Below are 25,006 nucleotides of genomic sequence, written 5' to 3' on the forward strand. Positions count from 1 at the left end.
TCCTTTTTCCTCTCCATATCCTTCATCCTTTCCCTCGCCCTCATCCTCTCTTTTAGTCTCTTTCGCGTGCTTCTCGCCCTCATCCTCTCTTTTAGTCTCTTTCGCGTGCTTCTCTCCCTCATTCTCTCTTTTAGTCCCCTTTGCCTGGTCCTCTCCCTCCGCCTCTCCTCGCTCCCCCTCAACTTCCATCCCCACCCCATCCCTTCTCTCCACCTCCCCTCCCTCTCCCTCCTCAGCAGAGTTGTCCTCCCAGCCCTCTGTCTCTAGCTCCAATTGCTCCACCCTGGCCAGGATCTTGCGGTTGCTGGACTCCAGCTCTGCCATTAAACGGGCCAGCTTGGTCTGCAGGGTGTTCAGGTTACCCTCCAGTCTCTCCACCTTGACCTCCACCTTCTCCTCGTCCTGCTCCTCCTCTCCTTCCGCGGCCACCACCAACATGCCCATCTTAGTGAGGATCTGACGACCCTTCTCCTCCAGGTGTCGCTTGGCAGCTGGGAACTCAGACAGCACGTCTGTCAGGTCCTCCTTGGAAAGGCTGAACAGGTCTGAGTGGCCGATGCTGCGGATGTTGGCCGTCCGACGGTTGCCTGATTTGTTTCCTGCCAGAGGATGAGGAATGTTGTATTTGTGTGAGGCATTTTGACATTTCATTTGCTTGACTTCTACTCTAAAGTCTGTACTGTGGGTCCATTGAGACATTGTGTTGGAATGTTAGGGACATGACTGTACATTAAGACATTGTGTTGGGTTATTAGGGACATGATTGTCCATTGAGACATTGTGTTGGAATGTTAGAATACTAGAATGTTGGAATGTTAGGGACATGATTGTCCACTGAAACATTATGTTGGAATGTTGGAATGCTGGAATGCTGGATTGTTGGAATGCTGGAATGTTGGAATGTTGGAATGTTGGAATGTTGGATTGTTGGAATGTTGGATTGTTGGAATGCTGGATTGTTGGAATGTTGGAAATTGGAATGCTGGATTGAATGCTGGAATGAATGTTGGATTGTTGGAATGCTGGATTGTTGGAATGTTGGAATGTTGATTGGAATGCTGGATTGTTGGAATGCTGGAATGTTGGAATGTTGGATTGTTGGAATGTTGGATTGTTGGAATGCTGGAATGCTGGAATGTTGGATTGTTGGAATGTTGGATTGTTGGAATGCTGGAATGTTGGATTGTTGGAATGTTGGATTGTTGGAATGTTGGATTGTTGGAATGTTGGATTGTTGGAATGTTGGATTGTTGGAATGCTGGATTGTTGGAATGCTGGATTGTTGGAATGTTGGATTGTTGGAATGCTGGAATGTTGGATTGTTGGAATGTTGGATTGTTGGAATGTTGGATTGTTGGAATGTTGGATTGTTGGAATGCTGGATTGTTGGAATGCTGGATTGTTGGAATGTTGGATTGTTGGAATGCTGGATTGTTGGAATGTTGGATTGTTGGAATGTTGGATTGTTGGAATGTTGGAATGCTGGAATGTTGGATTGTTGGAAATTGTTGGAATGTTGGATTGTTGGAATGCTGGATTGTTGGAAATTGTTGGAATGTTGGATTGTTGGAATGTTGGATTGTTGGAATGTTGGATTGTTGGAATGCTGGATTGTTGGAATGCTGGGTTGTTGGAATTGTTGGAATGTTGGATTGTTGGAATGCTGGATTGTTGGAATGCTGGATTGTTGGAATGCTGGATTGTTGGAATGCTGGAATGCTAGGGACATGCTATAAATGTGCTGAATTACTCTTCACCTTTGATGTTCAGGATGCTAATTTCCCGAAGAAATTGCCGTCACTCAACACAGCGAACTGTGTGATGCCATCGTCTGCCACCACAGCCAGTTTCCCATCCTTAATGATGTACATCTCATGTCCCACGTCCCCCTTTCTGCACACGTACTCCCTGGACTATACACCTACAGGCAAGAGGACATGTCTGGGAAGTCATGGCTACAGTCGCACAAAAAAACAACAAAGTAATGTTTAACTGAAATATTGTTCTCTAGCAACGAGTCAAGTTAGCAGTCATATACATGTCAACTGCCATTGACTACGCAGACATAACAAGAATTACACCCTAAAGGGACAATCTGCAGTTAGAAAAAGAACAAAGCTGATACCCCACCGCTAAGTTTGTGAACAGCTAGCGGACGGGGCTGGAGAAATGACAGCCATGATATCAAAGTGATACTTTCAACCATGATTAACAGTGGGTAGGCTAGCGGTTAAGAGTATCCGGCCAGTAACTGAAAAGCAGCTGGTTCGAGTCTCCGAGCTGACTAGGTGAAATCTGTAGACGTGCCCTTGAGCAAGGCACTTAACCCTAATCACTCTGGATAAGAATCGTCAGCTAAATGTGTTTGTTTTTATTTACTTTGTTTACAAACAAAGGAGTTAAAAGAAGCTTACATTTTGGGTTCTGACGGAGTAAGTTGTATCCTTCAAGAATCAATATTTTTAATTTATAAGTCCAAAAATGGATGTAGCAACTGCAGATTGTCCATTTCACCCTTGACCTCTGACCTGCGGGATGAGTTTGAGCACCAGCTCCTCCAGCAGACTGGTCTCACAGTTCTGGAAGATAGTGACCTTGGAGAGCGTTGGCAGATGTACGCTCACAGCGATCTCCGTCTGCAGCTGGACAGGAAGCTGCTGCAGGATCTCGTTCTCCCTCGTGATCTTACGGTTGATGTACAGGTGCTGGTACCAGTCGTTGACACGGTTACGCAACTCCTTGCTGATGTACCTGTTGCGCAGGTAACCTTTGACCTGGAATTAAATAAAGTAGAATTAGCCAGGCCTGTCACAAATCCTGGGATCCTTCAGAAAGTATATTGCCACGGGGAGAGAATGCAAGGCAAACTCTTTTAGGTGAAAGGGTAACAGAGCTATCAATCAAATTTATTTGATAAATCCCTTTTTTACATCAGTAGTTGTTGCAAAGTGCTGTACAGATACCCAGCCAAAACCCCAAATAGCAAGCAATATAGAGGCAGAAGCACAGGGGCTAGGAAAACTAAGGACCCCCCCCTCCCCTGACCTTGACCCCGACACCCCCCTACCCCTCGACCTTGACCCCCTCCCCCCCTTGACCCACCACCCCCCTGACTATAAAATAGAGGAGAAAGCAATACTCTGGCCCCTCACCAGCTCGTGGTTGGGGAAGAAGACGTTGTCTCGGTCCCTGAGGTTGGTGATGACGTTCCCCACGTTCCCCACGACGGAGGCAAACACCAGCACGGCGATCAGCAGATCAGCGATCATAAACAGGTACTCCTCCTCGCGGTCGGGCAGCGGCGTGTCGCCCACCGTGGTGAAGATCTGCGCAGAGAACCAGAAGCAGTAGATGTACTGGTGCCTCGCTGGGGAGAACATAGGGTCGGTGATGTTTGGGTAAACCCAGCGGTCCACCCCGAAGCCGATGTAACTGGACAGGGCGAAGTAGATGCAGGCGTTCCAGTGGATGAGCACGAAGATGTAGAGCATAAGCTTGGAGATGCGGAAGGTGTTGGGGTAAGAGGTACGGGTCTCCATGCGGTCCATGGCTTCGTTGAGCCGGGAGATACGGAGGAAACGGTTGACCCTCACCAGCGGCTGGTTGATGCCGAAGTACAGATAGAGGAGGTCAGTGGGCAGTAGGGAGGCCAGGTCCAACAGGAAATGTGAGGAGAAGAGGTAACGCTTCTTCAGACGGTCCCTGTCCTGCACCAGGATACCCTGTTCTAGGAAACCTGCAGGTGGCAACACAGCACAGATACAGTCTGGGTCAGAGTTAAGTTCATATCACCAGAGATATAAAAAAATATGTATTTCATAACTTAATTACGCCTCGGAGTCATCACGAAAGAAAAGGAAGTCATTATTAACTCTCTCTCCATCCTCTTAGGAAATGTTATACAATCGTAAGACAAGTCACACAGGATCTCAATACAAATCTGTGACAGTGCAAAGTCACATTAAAAGATGAACCAACGAGCAAATGTGTCTGTTCCCCAGAAAAAAATGGGTCTCCCGAGTGGCGCAGCGGTCTAAGGAACTGCATCTCAGTGCAAGAGGTGTCACTACAGACCCTGGTTCGATTCCAGGCTGTATCACAGCGGTCTAAGGAGCTGCATCACAGTGCAAGAGGCGTCACGACAGACCCTGGTTGGAATCCAGGCTGCATCGCATCCAGCCGTGATTGGGAGTTCCATAGGGCAGAATTGGCCCAGGGTAGGCCGTCATTGTAAACAAGAAATTGTTCTTAACTGATTCGTCTAGTTAATTAAATACAATTATGTGCTGTGACCCACCAATACCTTTTGGGATTCTACTTTGACACAATGAATAAACAAAACTTGGTCTTTCAACCAAAACCGAGAAGAAATCAAAACCAGCCGGCCGGTGTAAATAGGAATAACTTCGGTCATAAAGTCTGGTGTAAAACAGAGTGTGGAACATCCGTGTGTCACAACAGGTAAATGAAGGTTGTGTTTTGATTTGACGATGTTCATCTACCATGGTGTGAACAGCTGCGGTGATTGCTCCTTATCCAATAGCATTAGACAGTGAAACAGACCTGTCCAGCAGAGCGACTTTAGTTTACATAAGACAACACTTTGCACCAAACACCTTAGATGTAAAACTGCGCAACTAAAAACATCCACGGTGAAAAACAGATTTCTTGTGTTATCTTACATTCATTCTGGGGATTTTGAGCAAGTGATATTGGCTTCCGTGTCTACAGTGTCTCATGAGGGACAATCGTCATTAACCAAACCAGGAATCGAAGAAAAAAAACACACGTGCCAATTGGCGTGTTCAGTAACTCTTTAAAATACCACTGTGGATCGTGTTGTTCAGTAACTCTTTAAAATACCACTGTGGATCGTGTTGTTCAGTAACTCTTTAAAATACCACTGTGGATCGTGTTGTTCAGTAACTCTTTAAAATACCACTGTGGATCGTGTTGTTCAGTAACTCTTTAAAATACCACTGTGGATCGTTGTTCAGTTCAGTAACTCTTTAAAATACCACTGTGGATCGTGTTGTTCAGTAACTCTTTAAAATACCACTGTGGATCGTGTTGTTCAGTAACTCTTTAAAATACCACTGTGGATCGTGTTGTTCAGTAACTCTTTAAAATACCACTGTGGATCGTGTTGTTCAGTAACTCTTTAAAATACCACTGTGGATCGTGTTGTTCAGTAACTCTTTAAAATACCACTGTGGATCTGTGGTGTTGTTCAGTAACTCTTTAAAATACCACTGTGGATCGTGTTGTTCAGTAACTCTTTAAAATACCACTGTGGATCGTGTTGTTCAGTAACTCTTTAAAATACCACTGTGGATCGTGTTGTTCAGTAACTCTTTAAAATACCACTGTGGATCTTGTTGTTACCACAGTAACTCTTTAAAATACCACTGTGGATCGTGTTGTTCAGTAACTCTTTAAAATACCACTGTGGATCGTGTTGTTCAGTAACTCTTTAAAATACCACTGTGGATCGTGTTGTTCAGTAACTCTTTAAAATACCACTGTGGATCGTGTTGTTCAGTAACTCTTTAAAATACCACTGTGGATCGTGTTGTTCAGTAACTCTTTAAAATACCACTGTGGATCGTGTTGTTCAGTAACTCTTTAAAATACCACTGTGGATCGTGTTGTTCAGTAACTCTTTAAAATACCACTGTGGATCGTGTTGTTCAGTAACTCTTTAAAATACCACTGTGGATCTTGTTGTTCAGTAACTCTTTAAAATACCACTGTGGATCGTGTTGTTCAGTAACTCTTTAAAATACCACTGTGGATCTTGTTGTTCAGTAACTCTTTAAAATACCACTGTGGATCTTGTTGTTCAGTAACTCTTTAAAATACCACTGTGGATCGTGTTGTTCAGTAACTCTTTAAAATACCACTGTGGATCGTGTTGTTCAGTAACTCTTTAAAATACCACTGTGGATCTTGTTGTTCAGTAACTCTTTAAAATACCACTGTGGATCTTGTTGTTCAGTAACTCTTTAAAATACCACTGTGGATCGTGTTGTTCAGTAACTCTTTAAAATACCACTGTGGATCGTGTTGTTCAGTAACTCTTTAAAATACCACTGTGGATCGTGTTGTTCAGTAACTCTTTAAAATACCACTGTGGATCGTTGTTGTTCAGTAACTCTTTAAAATACCACTGTGGATCGTGTTGTTCAGTAACTCTTTAAAATACCACTGTGGATCGTGTTGTTCAGTAACTCTTTAAAATACCACTGTGGATCGTGTTGTTCAGTAACTCTTTAAAATACCACTGTGGATCGTGTTGTTCAGTAACTCTTTAAAATACCACTGTGGATCGTGTTGTTCAGTAACTCTTTAAAATACCACTGTGGATTGTGTTGTTCAGTGACTCTTAAAAAATACCACTGTGGATCGTGTTGTTCAGTAACTCTTTAAAATACCACTGTGGATCTTGTTGTTCAGTAACTCTTTAAAATACCACTGTGGATCTTGTTGTTCAGTAACTCTTTAAAATACCACTGTGGATCGTGTTGTTCAGTAACTCTTTAAAATACCACTGTGGATCGTGATCTAGTAAGTACAATAAAATATGTTCTCTAACCCACCACTGGCAGACCGCACACAGTTCCTATATGTAAATAAAAAATGTTTTATCTTTACCCGTGCGAAATTTGATGATGGTATCAGCCACGTACAGGAGATCGGAGAAGTAGTCCAGCGTGAGCCACAGCGTCAGGAATTCATCCTCTATTTCCTTAAAGCATGTCCTAGAAAATTAGGTCAAATTCCATGTTCAAATATCTACAAAATTACATTTTTAAAAATATATATATATTTTTTTTACAAATTTTACCCAAATTCATGGTATCCAATTGTTAGTAGTTACTATCTTGTCTAATCTCTACAACTCCCGTACGGGCTCGGGAAAGACGAAGGTCGAAAGTCATGCATCCTCCGAGCCACAACCCAACCAAGCCACACTGCTTCTTGAAGACAGCACGCATCCAACCCGGAAGCCAGCCGCAGACCTCCCGGGTCGCAGCCAGCTGCGACAGAGCCTGGGCGTAAACCCAGAGTCTCTGGTGACACAGCTAGCAATGCAGTGCCCTAGACCACTGCGCCACCCGGGAGGCTACAAAATGACAATTCAATCAGTTTACATGTTTCAGGGAAATGAATTATTATTATTATTATTATTATTGTACATTTGAGACACAGCCGCACTGCTTCTTTAACACAGCACGCATCCAACCCGGAAGCCAGCCACACCAATGTGTCGGAGGAAACATCCCGTGCACTGCACCCTGCCCGCCACAGGAGCCGCTGGTGTGCGATGAGACAAGGATATCCCTACCGGCCAAACCTTTGAGACACACTCACCTACAGATGATGATGATCCAGTTGTAGAAGATGGGGAAGATCATGACCTGGAGCCATCCATAATAAAACTCCTCTGATGGGTCAACCACCCACTCCGTCCAGCTGATCGGGAGATGGGCAGAGAGAAACATCACATTCAGATCAACTTTATTAGCATGAATGGCACAAAGACACTGTTTCTAAAGCGAAGTGAGATAATGACAGCAACAATAACCATAAAGGTTAAAAAATAAAAAATAAAATAGTAAAGGTGATTAGATTAAAGGAGTAACATTCAACAACATCAATCTAGAGCTGGGAAAAGCATCTATACTGTTATAACTTATTTTAAATGATCAATTGTATCTATGCTATCATGTATCCGTCATGTTTTGCCCAAGTCTCTTACTTCACTTTGGGCTTTGCCGAAGCTTCTTCTCATCTTTCCTCCCTCCTCTTTCTTCTTCTCCTCTTCATCGTCCTCTTTCTGCATCCGATGCCACCTGAACACCCTCGCCCATCGGTTCATTCTGCCCTTATCTGATCTGTCAAAAGGTTTTGCCTCAGTCATAGGCCCTCCCTGCGCCTTCGCCCTGATGGTGCAGCAGAGGTACCTGGTAGTAATAAGGGTAGTGGAAGTGTAAGCTGCCCGCACAACTCTGTTGTCTGGTGCTATAGCGGCATTGCGGTGTTAACATGACAACAAGCCAAGCCTACCTGAGCAGCGGCACACCTGTTGATCACGCTGAACTGTCTCCGCGGGAGGGGAGCAGGTGACTCTCTATCCAGGCGGCAGGTAGATCCCTTCAGGGACCTCATTTGTTCATGAACCAACTAGTCCTGCAGCAACAAATCCCAAAGGGTTTAGATGGTGTCGACTTCTCAGTTCATTTGATAAGGATAGGCTATAAAACAAACAATGATGTAATCTTAGCCTATGGTTTTATTAAATTGAGCTGAAATATGTTCTACAGTCCTCCTCTGGTTTAACCCTCACATTTTATGTATTTTGTGGGAGTCCAAGATTCCTTGGAGGATGTACATCTTAGCACCTACTCTTGTAATTAAATCAGAGGACCACCACAGATTATCTTTCAGGCTACCATGGATTTTGCCTGAAATCCAATATGGCTTCCGAAATCCAATATGGTGTGTCCAATATGTCCGAAATCCAATATGGTGTCCGAAATCCAATATGGTGTCCGAAATCCAATATGGCTTCCGAAATCCAATATGGCTTCCGAAATCCAATATGGTGTCCGAAATCCAATATGGCTTCCGAAATCCAATATGGCTTTCAATATGGCTTCCGAAATCCAATATGGCTTCGAAATCCAATATGGTGTCCGAAATCCAATATGGCTTCCGAAATCCAATATGGTTCCGAAATCCAATATGGTGTCCGAAATCCAATATGGTGTCCGAAATACAATATGGCTTCGAAATCCAATATGGCTTCCGAAATCCAATATGGGAAATCCAATATCCGAAATCCAATATGGTGTCCGAAATCCAATATGGTGTCCGAAATCCAATATGGTGTCCGAAATCCAATATGGTGTCCGAAATCCAATATGGTGTCCGAAATCCAATATGGTGTCCGAAATCCAATATGGCTTCCGAAATCCAATATGGTGTCCGAAATCCAATATGGTGTCCGAAATCCAATATGGCTTCCGAAATCCAATATGGTGTCCGAAATCCAATATGGCTTCCGAAATCCAATATGGTGTCCGAAATCCAATATGGTGTCAATATGGCTTCCGAAATCCAATATGGCTATCGAAATCCAATATGGTGTCCGAAATCCAATATGGTGTCCGAAATCCAATATTGCTTCCGAAATCCAATATGGTGTCCGTAATCCAATATGGCTTCCGAAATCCAATATGGCTTCCGAAATCCAATATGGCTTCCGAAATCCAATATGGCGTCCGAAATCCAATATGGTGTCCGAAATCCAATATGGCTTCGAAATCCAATATGGTGTCCGAAATCCAATATGGCTTCCGAAATCCAATATGGTGTCCGAAATCCAATATGGTGTCCGAAATCCAATATGACTTCCGAAATCCAATATGGTGTGCGAAATCCAATATGGCTTCCGAAATCCAATATGGTGTCCGTAATCAATATGGCTTCTGAAATCCAATATGGCTTCCGAAATCCAATATGGCTTCCGAAATCCAATATGGCGTCCGAAATCCAATATGGTGTCCGAAATCCAATATGGCTTCCGAAATCCAATATGGTGTCCGAAATCCAATATGGCTTCCGAAATCCAATATGGTGTCCGAAATCCAATATGGTGTCCGAAATCCAATATGACTTCCGAAATCCAATATGGTGTCCGAAATCCAATATGGCTTCCGAAATCCAATATGGTGTCCGAAATCCAATATGGTGTCCGAAACCAATATGGCTTCCGAAATCCAATATGGCTTCCTTCCGAAATCCAATATGGCTTCCATAATACCATTTGATGGAGGTTGATGACATGTAAATATACATTTTGCATGAAGTGGCACTGCCATGCCTCTGTTGTGTTTGAATACCTGAAGCCAAATAGACTTACACTTTCACAGCATATCAACAATGGGCCATTATGTGAAATGTAACAAGGCTTTTTACGACACAGGCACACAGTTACGTATCCAAGTTACAGGAAAGCGACCTGTGATACGACAATCAGCCTCTCTAGTAGCGTTTGCAAACACAGTGCCTTCGGAAAGTATTCATACCCCTTGACCTTTTCCACATTGTGTTGTGTTACAGCCTGAATTTACTGGCTACTGAATTTACATACTACCCCATAATGTGAAAATGGAATCATGTTTTTCAAACAAAAAAAATCAAAAATCATTAAAAATGAAAAGGCTTGAGTCAATAAGTATTCAATCCCTTTGTTTTTTAAAAACTAGGCAAGTCAGCTAATAAGAACAAATTCTTATTGACAATGATGGCCTACTGGGGAACAGTAGGCCATCAAAACTGCCTTGTTCAGGGGTAGAACAGGGCGGCAGGGTAGCCTAGTGGTTAGAGCATTGGACTAGTAACCAAAGGTTGCAAGTTCAGATCCCCGAGCTGACAAGGTACAAAATCTGTCGTTCTCCCCTGAACAGGCAGTTAACCCACTGTTCCTAGGCCGTCATTGAAAATAAGAATTTGTTCTTAACTGTCTTGCCTAGTTAAATAAAGGTTAAAAAGAAAAAAAAGAATTGTACCTCAGCTTCATCTAGCAACCTTTCTGGTTATTGGCCCAACTCTCTAACCACAATGCTACCTGCTGCCCCTAAATTATGACAAGCCTAAATAAATTCAGGAGTAAAAATGTACTTAACAAGTCACATAAATTGCATGTACTCAATAATAGTGTTGAACATGATTTTATGACTACATCATCTCTGTACCACACACACACACACACACACACACACACACACAAGTATCTGTATCTTACAGAGTTGAATGGCTGTGATAGGAGAAATCTGAGGATGGATCAACAACATTGTAGTTACTCCACAATACTAATATAATTGACAGAGTGAAAAGAAGGAAGCCTGTACAAAATAAAATAAAAACATTTTAAAACATTCATCCTGTTTGCAATAAGACACTAAAAGTAAAACTGCAACAAAAAAATGTGGCAAAGAAATTACGTTTCAGTCCTGAATACAAAGTGTTGTTTGGGGTAAATCCAATACAACACATTACTGAGTACCACTCTCCATATTTTCAAGCATAGTGGTGGCTGCATCATGTTATGGGTATGCTCTGTAATCGTTTAAAAAAAATCGCTAAAAACTCAATGGAATAGAGCTATAAGCACAGGCTTAGTCCAAGAGGAACACCTGGTTCAGTCTGCTTTCCACCAGACACTGGGAGACAAACTCACCTTTCAGCAGGACAATAACCTTAAAACACAAGCCCAAATATACACTGGAGTTGTTTACCAAGAAGACAGTGAATGCTCCTGAGTAGCCGAGTTACAGTTTTGACTATGGAAAGACCTGAAAACAGTTGTCTAACAATGATCAACAACCAATTTGACAGAGCTTGAAGAATTAAAATGTTGCTCAATCCAGGTGTGGAAAGCTCATAGAGACTTACCCAGAAAGACTCACAGCTGTAATCACTGCCAAAGGTACTTCTACAATGTAAGGGTGTGAATACTTAGTATGTAAATGAGATATTTCTGTATTCCCTTTTCAATAAATGTGTTAACATTTCTAAAAAAACACATGTTTTCACTTTGTCATTATGTATAGTGTATAGATGGGTGAGAGAGAGAGAGAGAGAGAGAGAGAAAAAAACTATCTATTTAATCCATTTTGCAATTAAGGCTGTGACAACATGTGGAATAAGTCAAAGCTTTCTAGAGGCGCTGCTATGTACACTGAAACTTAAGTGTGTTGATTCTAATAGCGTGTGGAACAAGGTAACCAGTAGTGGTTGTAGTTCTGGGACCTGACCAGCTTGAACAGCTAACTGGTCATTCTGGGCAAGTTTGACCCACCCTGAGGAGCCTCTTGTTTGACAATTTCTGTCAATTTAACCGCTTTAGCAGTAAAATATGTTTACACGACCATCCATTTCATAAATGTGAGATGTAAGAGATGGTTGTGTTTTCTTCTACCTCGGGTAGGGGTGTCTAAAAAGAAAATGAGGCCCTTTTATGAAGATTGGCCACTAGCTTAAATGGGAAATGTGTTTTTAAACTCATGGGTGAATGTCCCTTCTCAATTTAAGTTGACTTTTAAAAGGTTAGGGTCAAGGTTAGGTAAGGGTTATGGTTTTGATTAAGGTTAAGGTAGGGTTTAGGTTCGGGTTTAGGTTAAGGACATCCCAAGGATACTCAGTAGTACTGACTTTCGGATAGGAGGCTGCCTTCAAGGGTGGTGGAGGGATTGTGCACCTGTGTGAAGCTAGCCACAATAAGGAATAGCCACAATAGTGGAATTTGAGTTCTGCCTTCAAAATAAAAGTCCCCCATTGAAAGAGATGCAAACGGAATCAAGACATATTTGGGGTAGATAATGCTAAACAAGGTTGTAATGTTGTTACATAATTTACAGTTAAATACAGTAATGAATTATTTTGGTAATAAACTGAAAAAAAAATGTTTAGATCCTACTGTGGATGTATTAGACTACATAGTTGAATTGGGGGCATACTTATATGCACTTATAGGCCTAACCTATGGATTGTGCACCCATGAAATGGGGATATCAGCCTACTCAGTGACATTTACAGGACACAACTATGTATTGCTGGACTTTGAAAACAGTGTGAAATGAGCAACATTCATATTGCTATGTACACTGTACAGCCTTACCTGTGGATCTTTGGGTCCATGAAATGGCATATCAGCCTACTCAGTGACATCCACAGATTACAATTCTGAAGAGTTTACCCAATATTTGTGAACTTTAACTGTGTGAAATCATACATGTGACATTATTGAAGACACCCAACGATAACAAATTGCAAATATAAATGTTTTTAATCCGTGTTTATTTAAATAAATTATTTTTCAGAGGGAATCGAAAAATAGTAACCCATTTGAGCCAATATGTGAGAAACTGAAAATGATCCCTGATCTCTTTTTAACAAGATAAGCGAACAAGCTCCTGGAAACTACACAAAGCATCAACATACACCCATCAACTATTTACAAGATAATGTAGAATAAAGTAGACTGAAGAAAAGCACTTCTTTACCTATCAGGGCTGTTCTTTACCTATCAGGGCTGTTCTTTACCTATCAGGGCTGTTCTCTGCCTATCAGGGCTGTTCTTTATCTATCAGGGCTGTTCTTTACCTATCAGGGCTGTTCTTTACCTATCAGGGCTGTTCTTTACCTATCAGGGCTGTTCTCTGCCTATCAGGGCTGTTCTTTACCTATCAGGGCTGTTCTCTACCTATCAGGGCTGTTCTTTACCTATCAGGGCTGTTCTTTACCTATCAGGGCTGTTCTCTACCTATCAGGGCTGTTCTCTACCTATCAGGGCTGTTCTTAACCTATCAGGGCTGTTCTTTACCTTTCATGACTGTTCTTTATCTATCAGGACTGTTCTTTACCTATCAGGGCTGTTCTTTAACTATCAGGGCTGTTCTTTACCTATCAGGGCTGTTATTTACCTATCAGGGCTGTTCTTTATCTATCATGGCTGTTCTTTACCTATCAGGGCTGTTCTCTACCTATCAGGGCTGTTCTTAACCTATCAGGGCTGTTCTTTACCTTTCATGACTGTTCTTTATCTATCAGGACTGTTCTTTACCTATCAGGGCTGTTCTTTAACTATCAGGGCTGTTCTTTACCTATCAGGGCTGTTCTCTACCTATCAGGGCTGTTCTTTACCTATCAGGGCTGTTCTCTACCTATCAGGGCTGTTCTTTACCTATCAGGGCTGCTCTTTATCTATTAGGGCTGTTCTTTACCTATCAGGGCTGTTCTTTATCTATCAGGGCTGTTCTTTACCTATCAGGGCTGCTCTTTATCTATCAGGGCTGTTCTTTACCTATCAGGGCTGTTCTTTACCTATCAGGGCTGTTCTTTACCTATCAGGGCTGTTCTTTACCTATCAGGGCTGTTCTCTACCTATCAGGGCTGTTCTTTACCTATCAGGGCTGTTCTTTACCTATCAGGGCTGTTCTTTATCTATCAGGGCTGTTCTCTACCTATCAGGGCTGTTCTTTACCTATCAGGGCTGTTCTTTATCTATCAGGGCTGTTCTCTACCTATCAGGGCTGTTCTTTACCTATCAGGGCTGTTCTCTACCTATCAGGGCTGTTCTTTATCTATCAGGGCTGTTCTTTACCTATCAGGGCTGTTCTTTACCTATCAGGGCTGTTCTTTATCTATCAGGGCTGTTCTTTATCTATCAGGACTGTTCTTTATCTATCAGGGCTGTTCTTTATCTATCAGGGCTGTTCTTTACCTATCAGGGCTGTTCTCTGCCTATCAGGGCTGTTCTTTACCTATCAGGGCTGTTCTTTATCTATCAGGGCTGTTCTTTACCTATCAGGGCTGTTCTTTACCTATCAGGGCTGTTCTTTACCTATCAGGGCTGTTCTTTATCTATCAGGGCTGTTCTTTACCTATCAGGGCTGTTCTCTGCCTATCAGGGCTGTTCTTTACCTATCAGGGCTGTTCTTTATCTATCAGGGCTGTTCTTTATCTATCAGGACTGTTCTTTATCTATCAGGGCTGTTCTTTACCTATCAGGGCTGTTCTTTACCTATCAGGGCTGTTCTTTATCTATCAGGGCTGTTCTTTATCTATCAGGACTGTTCTTTATCTATCAGGGCTGTTCTTTACCTATCAGGGCTGTTCTTTACCTATCAGGGCTGTTCTCTACCTATCAGGGCTGTTCTTTACCTATCAGGGCTGTTCTTTACCTATCAGGGCTGTTCTTTATCTATCAGGGCTGTTCTCTACCTATCAGGGCTGTTCTTTACCTATCAGGGCTGTTCTTTATCTATCAGGGCTGTTCTCTACCTATCAGGGCTGTTCTTTACCTATCAGGGCTGTTCTCTACCTATCAGGGCTGTTCTTTATCTATCAGGGCTGTTCTTTACCTATCAGGGCTGTTCTTTACCTATCAGGGCTGTTCTTTATCTATCAGGGCTGTTCTTTATCTATCAGGACTGTTCTTTATCTATCAGGGCTGTTCTTTATCTATCAGGGCTGTTCTTTACCTATCAGGGCTGTTCTCTGCCTATCAGGGCTGTTCTTTACCTATCAGGGCTGTTCTTTACCTATCAGGGCTGTTCTTTACCTATCAGGGCTGTTCTTTATCTATCAGGGCTGTTCTTTACCTATCAGGGCTGTTCTCTGCCTATCAGGGCTGTTCTTTACCTATCAGGGCTGTTCTTTATCTATCAGGGCTGTTCTTTATCTATCAGGACTGTTCTTTATCTATCAGGGCTGTTCTTTACCTATCAGGGCTGTTCTTTACCTATCAGGGCTGTTCTTTATCTATCAGGGCTGTTCTTTATCTATCAGGACTGTTCTTTATCTATCAGGGCTCTTCTTTACCTATCAGGGCTGTTCTTTACCTATCAGGGCTGTTCTTTATCTATCAGGGCTGTTCTTTATCTATCAGGGCTGTTCTTTATCTATCAGGACTGTTCTTTATCTATCAGGGCTGTTCTTTACCTATCAGGGCTGTTCTTTACCTATCAGGGCTGTTCTTTATCTATCAGGGCTGTTCTTTATCTATCAGGACTGTTCTTTACCTATCAGGGCTGTTCTTTATCTATCAGGGCTGTTCTTTACCTATCAGGGCTGTTCTCTGCCTATCAGGGCTGTTCTTTACCTATCAGGGCTGTTCTTTATCTATCAGGGCTGTTCTTTATCTATCAGGACTGTTCTTTATCTATCAGGGCTGTTCTTTACCTATCAGGGCTGTTCTTTACCTATCAGGGCTGTTCTTTACCTATCAGGGCTGTTCTTTATCTATCAGGGCTGTTCTTTACCTATCAGGGCTGTTCTTTATCTATCAGGGCTGTTCTTTATCTATCAGGGCTGTTCTTTACCTATCAGGGCTGTTCTCTGCCTATCAGGGCTGTTCTTTACCTATCAGGGCTGTTCTTTACCTATCAGGGCTGTTCTTTACCTATCAGGGCTGTGCTTTACCTATCAGGGCTGTTCTTTACCTATCAGGGCTGTTCTTTACCTATCAGGGCTGTGCTTTACCTATCAGGGCTGTTCTTTATCTATCAGGGCTGTTCTTTATCTATCAGGGCTGTTCTTTACCTATCAGGGCTGTTCTTTATCTATCAGGGCTGTTCTTTATCTATCAGGGCTGTTCTTTATCTATCAGGGCTGTTCTTTACCTATCAGGGCTGTTCTTTACCTATCAGGGCTGTTCTTTACCTATCAGGGCTGTTCTTTACCTATCAGGGCTGTTCTTTATCTATCAGGGCTGTTCTTTACCTATCAGGGCTGTTCTTTACCTATCAGGGCTGTTCTTTACCTATCAGGGCTGTTCTTTATCTATCAGGGCTGTTCTTTATCTATCAGGGCTGTTCTTTATCTATTAGGGCTGTTCTTTACCTATCAGGGCTGTTCTTTACCTATCAGGGCTGTTCTTAACCTATCAGGGCTGTTCTTTACCTATCAGGGCTGTTCTTTATCTATCAGGGCTGTTCTTTATCTATTAGGGCTGTTCTTTATCTATCAGGGCTGTTCTTTACCTATCAGGGCTGTTCTTTATCTATTAGGGCTGTTCTTTATCTGTCAGGGCTGTTCTTTACCTATCAGGGCTGTTCTTTATCTATCAGGAATTTATTGTCGTTATACAAGTGTTACAAAATATAGAATTAGTCCTACGCTGACACAAATGCCCTAAGATGTGCTTTTGGAGATCAACACAGCTTCAATATTGGTTCTCTATTGGTGGTTTCAAGCAAATTCCCATGGTGAGTAACATCACATCTCAAAGTGGGGCGGCAGGGTAGCCTAGTGGTTAGAGCGTTGGACTTGGTTCCAAGTTCAAACCCCGAGCTGACAAGGTACAAATCTGTCGTTCTGCCCCTGAACAAGGCAGTTAACCCACTGTTCTTAGGCTGTCATTGAAAATAAGAATTTGTTCTTAACTGACTTACCTAGTTAAATAAAGGTAAAAAAGTGTCACACCCTGAAATGTGTCACAAGTCACTTTAAATAATGATGCTTTATATAATGTTTACATTACTCGTCTTATATGTATATACTGTACTCTATACCAACTTCTGCATCTTGCCTTTCGGGCATCTCTCATTCATATATTTGTATGTACATATTCGTATTCATTCTTTTACACTTGTGTGTACTGCACAAGTGTAGTTGTTGTGAAATTGTTAGATTATATTAGTTGTTAGATATTAGTGCACGGTCGGAACTAGAAGCACAAGCATTTGGCGTGAAAGGACCGCTTTGGAAAACAAACGTACTGTAGATACCACAACTGCTGCAATCGGACAGTTTTTTATTTACTTCATCGATGCCAGAATTCACAGTAAAGGACAATATTCATCACAACTCTATTATTTATTTTATATTCTGCAGTTTAATGTTCTGATTGTCTCATTGTACAGCTTAATGTAATGGTTGTCTCATTATTCTACAGTTTAATGTAATGGTTGTCTCATTATTCTACAGTTTAATGTTCTGGTCTCATTATTCTACAGTTTAATGTAATGGTTGTCTCATTATTCTACAGTTTAATGTAATGGTTGTTGTCTCATTATTCTACAGTTTAATGTAATGGTTGTTGTCTCATTATTCTACAGTTTAATGTAATGGTTGTCTCATTATTCTACAGTTTAATGTAATGGTTGTCTCATTATTCTACAGTTTAATGTTCTGGTCTCATTATTCTACAGTTTAATGTAATGGTTGTCTCCTTATTCTACAGTTTAATGTAATGGTTGTCTCATTATTCTACAGTTTAATGTAATGGTTGTCTCATTATTCTACAGTTTAATGTTCTGGTTGTCTCGCTCTGTGCTCCATGTCAATTGTTATGCCAACCCAATGTGAGGAACTGAAATTCCCTGGAATTATCACTAAACCTAGCTCAGAACACCAGCAAGTGAACTCTGCTATGGGGACCTTAGGCAGAACGTCTATGTTTTCCCAATAGAGGTTCTGAAAATATTTGGCTAAGAAAAGCAGGAGGCATTAATGCAGATTTCACCAGATAATTCCACCTCTAAGCCTACTACTGTTGTGTTGTCTGCAAACTTGATGACCGTGTTGGAGGCGTGCATGGCCACGCAGTCATGGGTGAACAGGAGTACAGAAGGGGGCTGAACACACACCCTTGTGGGGCCCCAGTGTTGACGAGCAGCGAAGTTGAGATGTTGTTTCCTACCTCCACCACCTGGGGTGACCCTTCAAGAAGTCCAGGACCCAATTGCCACGGCGTGGTTGAGACCCAGGGCCTCCAGCTTAATGATGAGCTTGGAGGGTACTATGGTGTTGAATGCTGAGCTGTAGTCAACGAACAGCATTCTTACATAGGCATTCCTCTTGTCCAGGTGGGATAGGGGAGTGTGCAGTGTGATGGTGATTGCATCATCTGTGGACCTATTTGGGCGGTAAGCAAATTGCAGTGTGTCTAGGGTGACAGGTAGGGTGGAGGTGATATGATCCTTGAATAGTCTCGCAAAGCACTTCATGATGACAGAAGTGAATGATATGGGGCGGTAGTCAGTCAGTTCAATTACATTACCTTTGCCTTCTTGGGCACAGGAACAATGATGGCAATCTTGAAGCATGTGGGGACAGCAGACTGGGATCGGGAGAGATTGAATATGTCTGTAAACACACAAGTCAGCTGGTCTGCACATGCTCTGAGAACGCGGCTAGTGATGCAGTCTGGTTCTCCAGTGGGTTCTCCAGTGGGTTCTCCAGTGGGTTCTCGGTGGGTTCTCCAGTGGGTCCTCGGTGGGTTCTCCAGTGGGTTGTCCAGTGGGTTCTCCAGTGGGTTCTCCAGTGGGTGTCCGCGACGTGGCTGATGTTTCTTTCTGTGGTCCGTGATTGTCTGTAGAGGCCTGCCACATACGTCTCGCGTCTGAGCCGTTGAATTGCGACTCCACTTTGTATTTATACCGACATTTTGCTTGTTTGAATGCCTTGCGGCAGCGTAGCCTAGTGGTTAGAGCATTGGACTAGTAACCGGAAGGTTGCGAGTTCAAACCCCGAGCTGACGAGGTTCTCAGGTTCTGCCCTGAAAAGGCAGTTAACCCACTGTTCCCAGGCTGTCATTGAAAATAAGAATGTGTTCTCAACTGACTTGCCTGTTTAAATAAAGGTAAAATTAAATTGAGGAGGGAATATCTCCACTGTTTGTATTTAACCATATTTCCTGTCATCTTTCCATGGTTAAATGCGATGGTTTGCACTTTGAGTTTTCTGCGAATGCAGCCATCTATCTATCTATGGTTGCTGGTTAGGGTAGGTTTTAATAGTCACAGAAGGTACAACATCTCCTATGCACTTCCTTATAAACTCACTCACCGAATCAGCGTATAAATCTATATTATTCTCTGAGGCTATCCGGGGAACATGTCCCAGTCTGCGTAATCAAAACCATCTTGAAGCAGGGACTCTACAAGGTGGACTCTGTCAGTGCAGATATGAGACGTCTCACGTGGAAATTCAGTATCTTTATGCTTTTTGTTGTACCATATGCAACCACAACAAATGTAGCCTGGTAAAAAAAATGTTTTACCTCTTCAAACATACAGACTCTACATTTCGGGGGATGGTATGCACAATCTGAAGGAGGTGACTTTAGACAAGGAGTTGACTATAGACAAAAATCTGACGCTTGACTTTAGACAAGGAGTTGACTATAGACAATAATGACGCTTGACTTTAGACAAAAAATCGGACGGAGTTGATGTTCTACGGAGTAGTATACACAGTAGCAATGACATCAGTTAATATCCATTATTGAGATGACATCAGTTAATATTCGTGATTGAAATGACATCAGTTAATATACATTATTGAGATGACATCAGTTAATATACATTATTGAGATGACATCAGTTAATATCCATTATTGAGATGACATCAGTTAATATCCATTATTGAGATGACATCAGTTAATATTCGTGATTGAAATGACATCAGTTAATATCCATTATTGAGATGACATCAGTTAATATCCATTATTGAGATGACATCAGTTAATATCCATTATTGAGATGACATCAGTTAATATCCATTATTGAGATGACATCAGTTAATATACATTATTGAGATGCCATCAGTTAATATCCATTATTGAGATGACATCAGTTAATATCCATTATTGAGATGACATCAGTTAATATACATTATTGAGATGACATCAGTTAATATACATTATTGAGATGACATCAGTTGATATCCATTATTGAGATGACATCAGTTAATATCCATTATTGAGATGACATCAGTTAATATACATTATTGAAATAACATCAGTTAATATCCATTATTGCCAGTTTTTAGAACACCTTTTTGGAGAGTTTGAAATTGGGATCCTTTGCTCAGGACAAGGGCATTTCCAGGCATAGAGTCGACATGGAAACAAAATAAGATTGAAAGTATTTAGAAAATTCCCAAAACAAATATTTTCCTTATAAAATTCCCTTAATGTACATTTTAAGCTCAAATAATGCAAGAAAGTCCTTTTTTTTCAACCATAAAAATGTATTTTTCCTGCCGGATAAGAATTGTCCCGACTTTCAAGAATCACTGAGTTAATTTCCTGCTATTCTACACATTTAGCCATGAGGCTGAAAGAAAACGTTTCGTTTTAAAGCTCATTTTGTGTAATTATATATATATACATCTAAACAATCATGGCTATTGACGTGTTCACATGCTATATGGGGGATTGTGGGGGACCCCGGAGTATGTAGTATGTAGCACCCCCACTTGCCAGTGTGCACAGTGCAGTATGAATGTTCGATACACACAATAGACTGACTGGAAAGGTTCATTCCCACAGTCAACATCCTGCAATGAGAGCTAAAGTGAATGTCTCTGAGTAGGTTGATACCCTATTTAATGGGTGTATAATAGGTTAGGCTGTAAAGTGTATAAGTATGCCCCCAATGCAATTCTAAAGTCTGTTACAGCCACGGTCCAATTCCAACAGATTTTTACTTTCAATTTAACTAATTATCATTATCATCTTTTTATCATCTTTTGTTATACATTTGTTTAACAACATTCAGACTTTGTTTCGCATTATCTAGTCCAAATATGGCACGATTCCATTATTTGTATCTGTTTAATTAATCACTTTCAGATGTGAACTTTTCTTTTTTGAATGCAAAGCACAAATGCCACATTTGCGGCTAACTAAATTCCTTATTGTGTCTAGCATCACACAGGTGGAAGAGGACACGGAGACGCGCTTTCTATCACACAACGTCATCGCGTCCCTTGCGTGTGCGTGCGTGTGAGAGAGAGGAATTCGAGAAGGTGGAGAAAGAGAGAGAAGAGAGATTGTGAAATCATGAAAATGGTTTGTTGTTGTCTGAAGGAATAAACCTATGCGACAAAAAAAAATGTATACAATTCAACGGCGATCTTCTTTTGCGTCGGTGAGTAAGCTAAATTACGTTTTCACAGTGTTGTGTAATTATTATTTTACTGTACACTGGTCGACTGACAGTGGAATATCCTGGATAGTAAAAACTGTTAAATTCGCTTTTCTGTTGGCTAGCTAGCTAGCGAAGTTATCCTGTTGAAATCACTGCTCCTCCGCAGCAGTTTAGCGGTTGTGTTGTTAAATAATGCAAACCCGAACGGTGAGTATTTTGCTGGTTTAATATGACTTTTTCCTCATTTTGCTTGCTAACGTTATTTAACCACGTTTAGCTAGTTGAGTGTGAACACATCCGTTTTGTTTGTTTGTTGTTGCTAACGTTTATCATCGCCGAAGAAGGAGACATAACGTTATATCAGCTAGCTAGATAGACCGTTTTTATCAGCTAAATTAGCGCGTTATTGAAACATTATTTTGCTATTAGCTAAACATTGCATCAAACATCAGCACTGTGAATACAGTCCGTGACAGAGAGGTATTATGCCAACGAGCAGCAGGCAGGCACACTAGTTCCTCAAATATTCCCTTAAGGTTGCTTTATATTCACTTTGGGATTTTTGAAATGTGTAGCAAGCACCATTTCCCAGTGATTGTAATTGCTAACGTCAGCAATGCTAATAAACCAAGCTAACTGGCTATTTAGCTTAGCCATCAATTGCTAGTTAGCTAGCTTGTTGCTGGTTATTTTAGGATTGGGATAAATATTTTCTAAAACATTGTATTCTAAGCTCATATCTATCAAATGTCTAATCTTTTATTTATTTATTAATAATTGACCTGCATCATGTCAAGGTTGGCTGAGGATGTTGTAGCTAGTGTTTCTCAAAACTTGTTGAGACACGATCTTCACCTTTTTTGAGTGTATGATCTACTAGTCTTTCTAGTTAACCTTCACTGTTTTCAGAGTGTAACAGCTTGCATTTACATTCTTCTCGGTCTACTTCAACACTGGCACAGACCATGAAATTGTTCTGCGAATGATTTATAATTCTTCAGCACATTTTTAAGTTGGTATTGAGAACATTTGAGACATGGCTGAACTGTCCAGGTCAAGAGGTTCTTTGTTGAGATGGACTTGACACGAAAGGCTTAGGAGCTGATGGTGGCTGACTTGCCACTCAATCATTTATCACGGAGACGCATCTTCCTGTGGCCAGAGAGAGAGAGAGAGCACCCTATTACCTAAGTTATGTAGTGCACTACTTTTGACTGTCAAAAGTAGTGCGCTATACAGGGGATAGGGTGCCATTTCAGATGCAGGCACAAGAGTTCAACAAACATGACTGGTCAGTTGGCCTCTCTTGAGAATCTCTTCCCTACCCATATATTTTATCTCTGCCCATTTGTGAGCGTTACATGGCTTTCACTGAGTCTTTAGGATGTGTGTGTCTGTGTGTGGGAGGTCTGATAACATCATATATAGACTCCCTCTCTGGGAACTGACTCTGCCTCTCTGCCTCAGCCCTGCTGGATCTCAGCAGAATCATATCTATCCTATTCACCCAGTTTCTCATCTCTTCCTTTCATACACACACCTCATTCTTCTCTCTCTCTCTACAGAAATATAGACACTCTTGGAGATCCCATAAAGACCAACAGTAGAACCCAACATAACTAGAGATCCCATAAAGAGCAACAGTAGAACCCAACATAACTAGAGATCCCATAAAGAGCAACAGTAGAACCCAACATAACTAGAGATCCCATAAAGAGCAACAGTAGAACCCAACATAACTAGAGATCCCATAAAGAGCAACAGTAGAACCCAACATAACTAGAGATCCCATAAAGAGCAACAGTAGAACCCAACATAACTAGAGATCCCATAAAGAGCAACAGTAGAACCCAACATAACTAGAGATCCCATAAAGAGCAACAGTAGAACCCAACATAACTAGAGATCCCATAAAGAGCAACAGTAGAACCCAACATAACTAGAGATCCCATAAAGAGCAACAGTAGAACCCAACATAACTAGAGATCCCATAAAGAGCAACAGTAGAACCCAACATAACTAGAGATCCCATAAAGAGCAACAGTAGAACCCAACATAACTAGAGATCCCATAAAGAGCAACAGTAGAACCCAACATAACTAGAGATCCCATAAAGAGCAACAGTAGAACCCAACATAACTAGAGATCCCATAAAGAGCAACAGTAGAACCCAACATAACTAGAGATCCCATAAAGAGCAACAGTAGAACCCAACATAACTAGAGATCCCATAAAGAGCAACAGTAGAACCCAACATAACTAGAGATCCCATAAAGAGCAACAGTAGAACCCAACATAACTAGAGATCCCATAAAGAGCAACAGTAGAACCCAACATAACTAGAGATCCCATAAAGAGCAACAGTAGAACCCAACATAACTAGAGATCCCATAAAGAGCAACAGTCGAACCCAACATAACTAGAGATCCCATAAAGAGCAACAGTAGAACCCAACCTATCTAGAGATCCCATAAAGAGCAACAGTAGAACCCAACCTATCTAGAGATCCCATAAAGGCCTCTCACTGTGCTGAGGCAGGCTAACATGTCTAATTTCTGCTCTGACTGTCCGTGTCGACAGAACGGTTTCAAGGTTTGGTTAAGTTTATTTTGGCATTTTATTATGGATTCCCATTAGTTGTTACAAAAGCAGCAGCTACTCTTCCTGGGGTTCCACACATAACATGAAACCCAATACAGAACATTAATAGACATGAACAGCTCAAGGACAGAACTACACACATTTCTAGTTCTTTTCACCTCATAACTGACCTTTTGTCTTTCCTTTCTACGTCTTATTGTGTACGTGCCTTAAATCTCCCAGTGTTAGAATATGAGCAGGTGGACTTTGAGCTCAACTTACTGACTTTTATAGCACCTGAAGAATGTGACCTGGAAATACAATCCCCACCCTTTTTGTACATTAGCTCAGGGATTGAAAATGCTGACTTCTTTGTTTTGTCAGAAATATTGAGCCTTAAGCTTAGCTGCTGTTCAGCTTATAAACCGACACAAGTTCTGCCATGGGATAGGCCTGTATGGCTGTAAGGTGCTTTGTGGGAGCTCTGCCTATGAGTTGATTATATGATGTTGTACAACAGGCAAGAAAACAGAGGAAACGTGACTGAAATGCGCCTGGATTCAACGTACCGTAGATTGTTAGCCGTTAAGGTTTTTGTTAAAGTTTGAGTTCGACTTCATTTCCTTCATTCTTGAGGACCTTCTACTCTCCCTGACTTATATGACTAAGATTGTGCCTTCGGCTTCTGGACAATGAAAGAAAGTTGATATGAAAACCAATAGAAACAGGAGAGAAATTCTGGTTAATGGAATGAGGAAAACTTCTTTATCTTAATGAGGAAGACCTCTTAAGTTTTTATGGACGGATTTTTTTTTTTTTCACGGCTACTTTGAAGCAAGGTAAAACATGCCTCGTTATTTTAAGTAAAGTACAACGTTCAGGTTTCAAACAATTACGCTACCTCGAGCTCAGATTGCGCAATGCTGCCTGACAGGTGATATTCCTCTAACTAGGCTCTGTGGCGTGTGATAAGTTAG

General features: G+C 41.5%; 2 protein-coding genes across 2 annotated transcripts in view; one reads left to right on the forward strand and one right to left on the reverse strand.

The window, feature by feature from the left end:
• Window positions 1-228: 228 nt before the first annotated feature.
• Window positions 229-7,775, reverse strand: LOC127914845 (cyclic nucleotide-gated cation channel alpha-4-like; the record flags this gene model as incomplete). The annotated part of the gene is given in 8 exon segments (XM_052492595.1): window positions 229-599; window positions 1,758-1,781; window positions 1,784-1,908; window positions 2,515-2,774; window positions 3,153-3,736; window positions 6,655-6,761; window positions 7,375-7,476; window positions 7,763-7,775. Coding segments are annotated over 7 exon segments (1,515 nt in total), but the record flags the coding sequence as incomplete, so codon positions are not given.
• A 13,555-nt stretch (window positions 7,776-21,330) lies between these two features.
• Window positions 21,331-25,006, forward strand: part of LOC118375467 (FHF complex subunit HOOK interacting protein 1B-like) — a 103,781-nt gene continuing 100,105 nt past the window's right edge. The window contains 1 exon segment of the mRNA XM_052492736.1: window positions 21,331-21,449. The gene's annotated coding sequence lies outside the window, so the exon portion shown is untranslated.

This window comes from Oncorhynchus keta, chromosome 34 (genome assembly GCF_023373465.1).
Source record: "Oncorhynchus keta strain PuntledgeMale-10-30-2019 chromosome 34, Oket_V2, whole genome shotgun sequence".
NCBI classification, from domain to species: domain Eukaryota; kingdom Metazoa; phylum Chordata; class Actinopteri; order Salmoniformes; family Salmonidae; genus Oncorhynchus; species Oncorhynchus keta.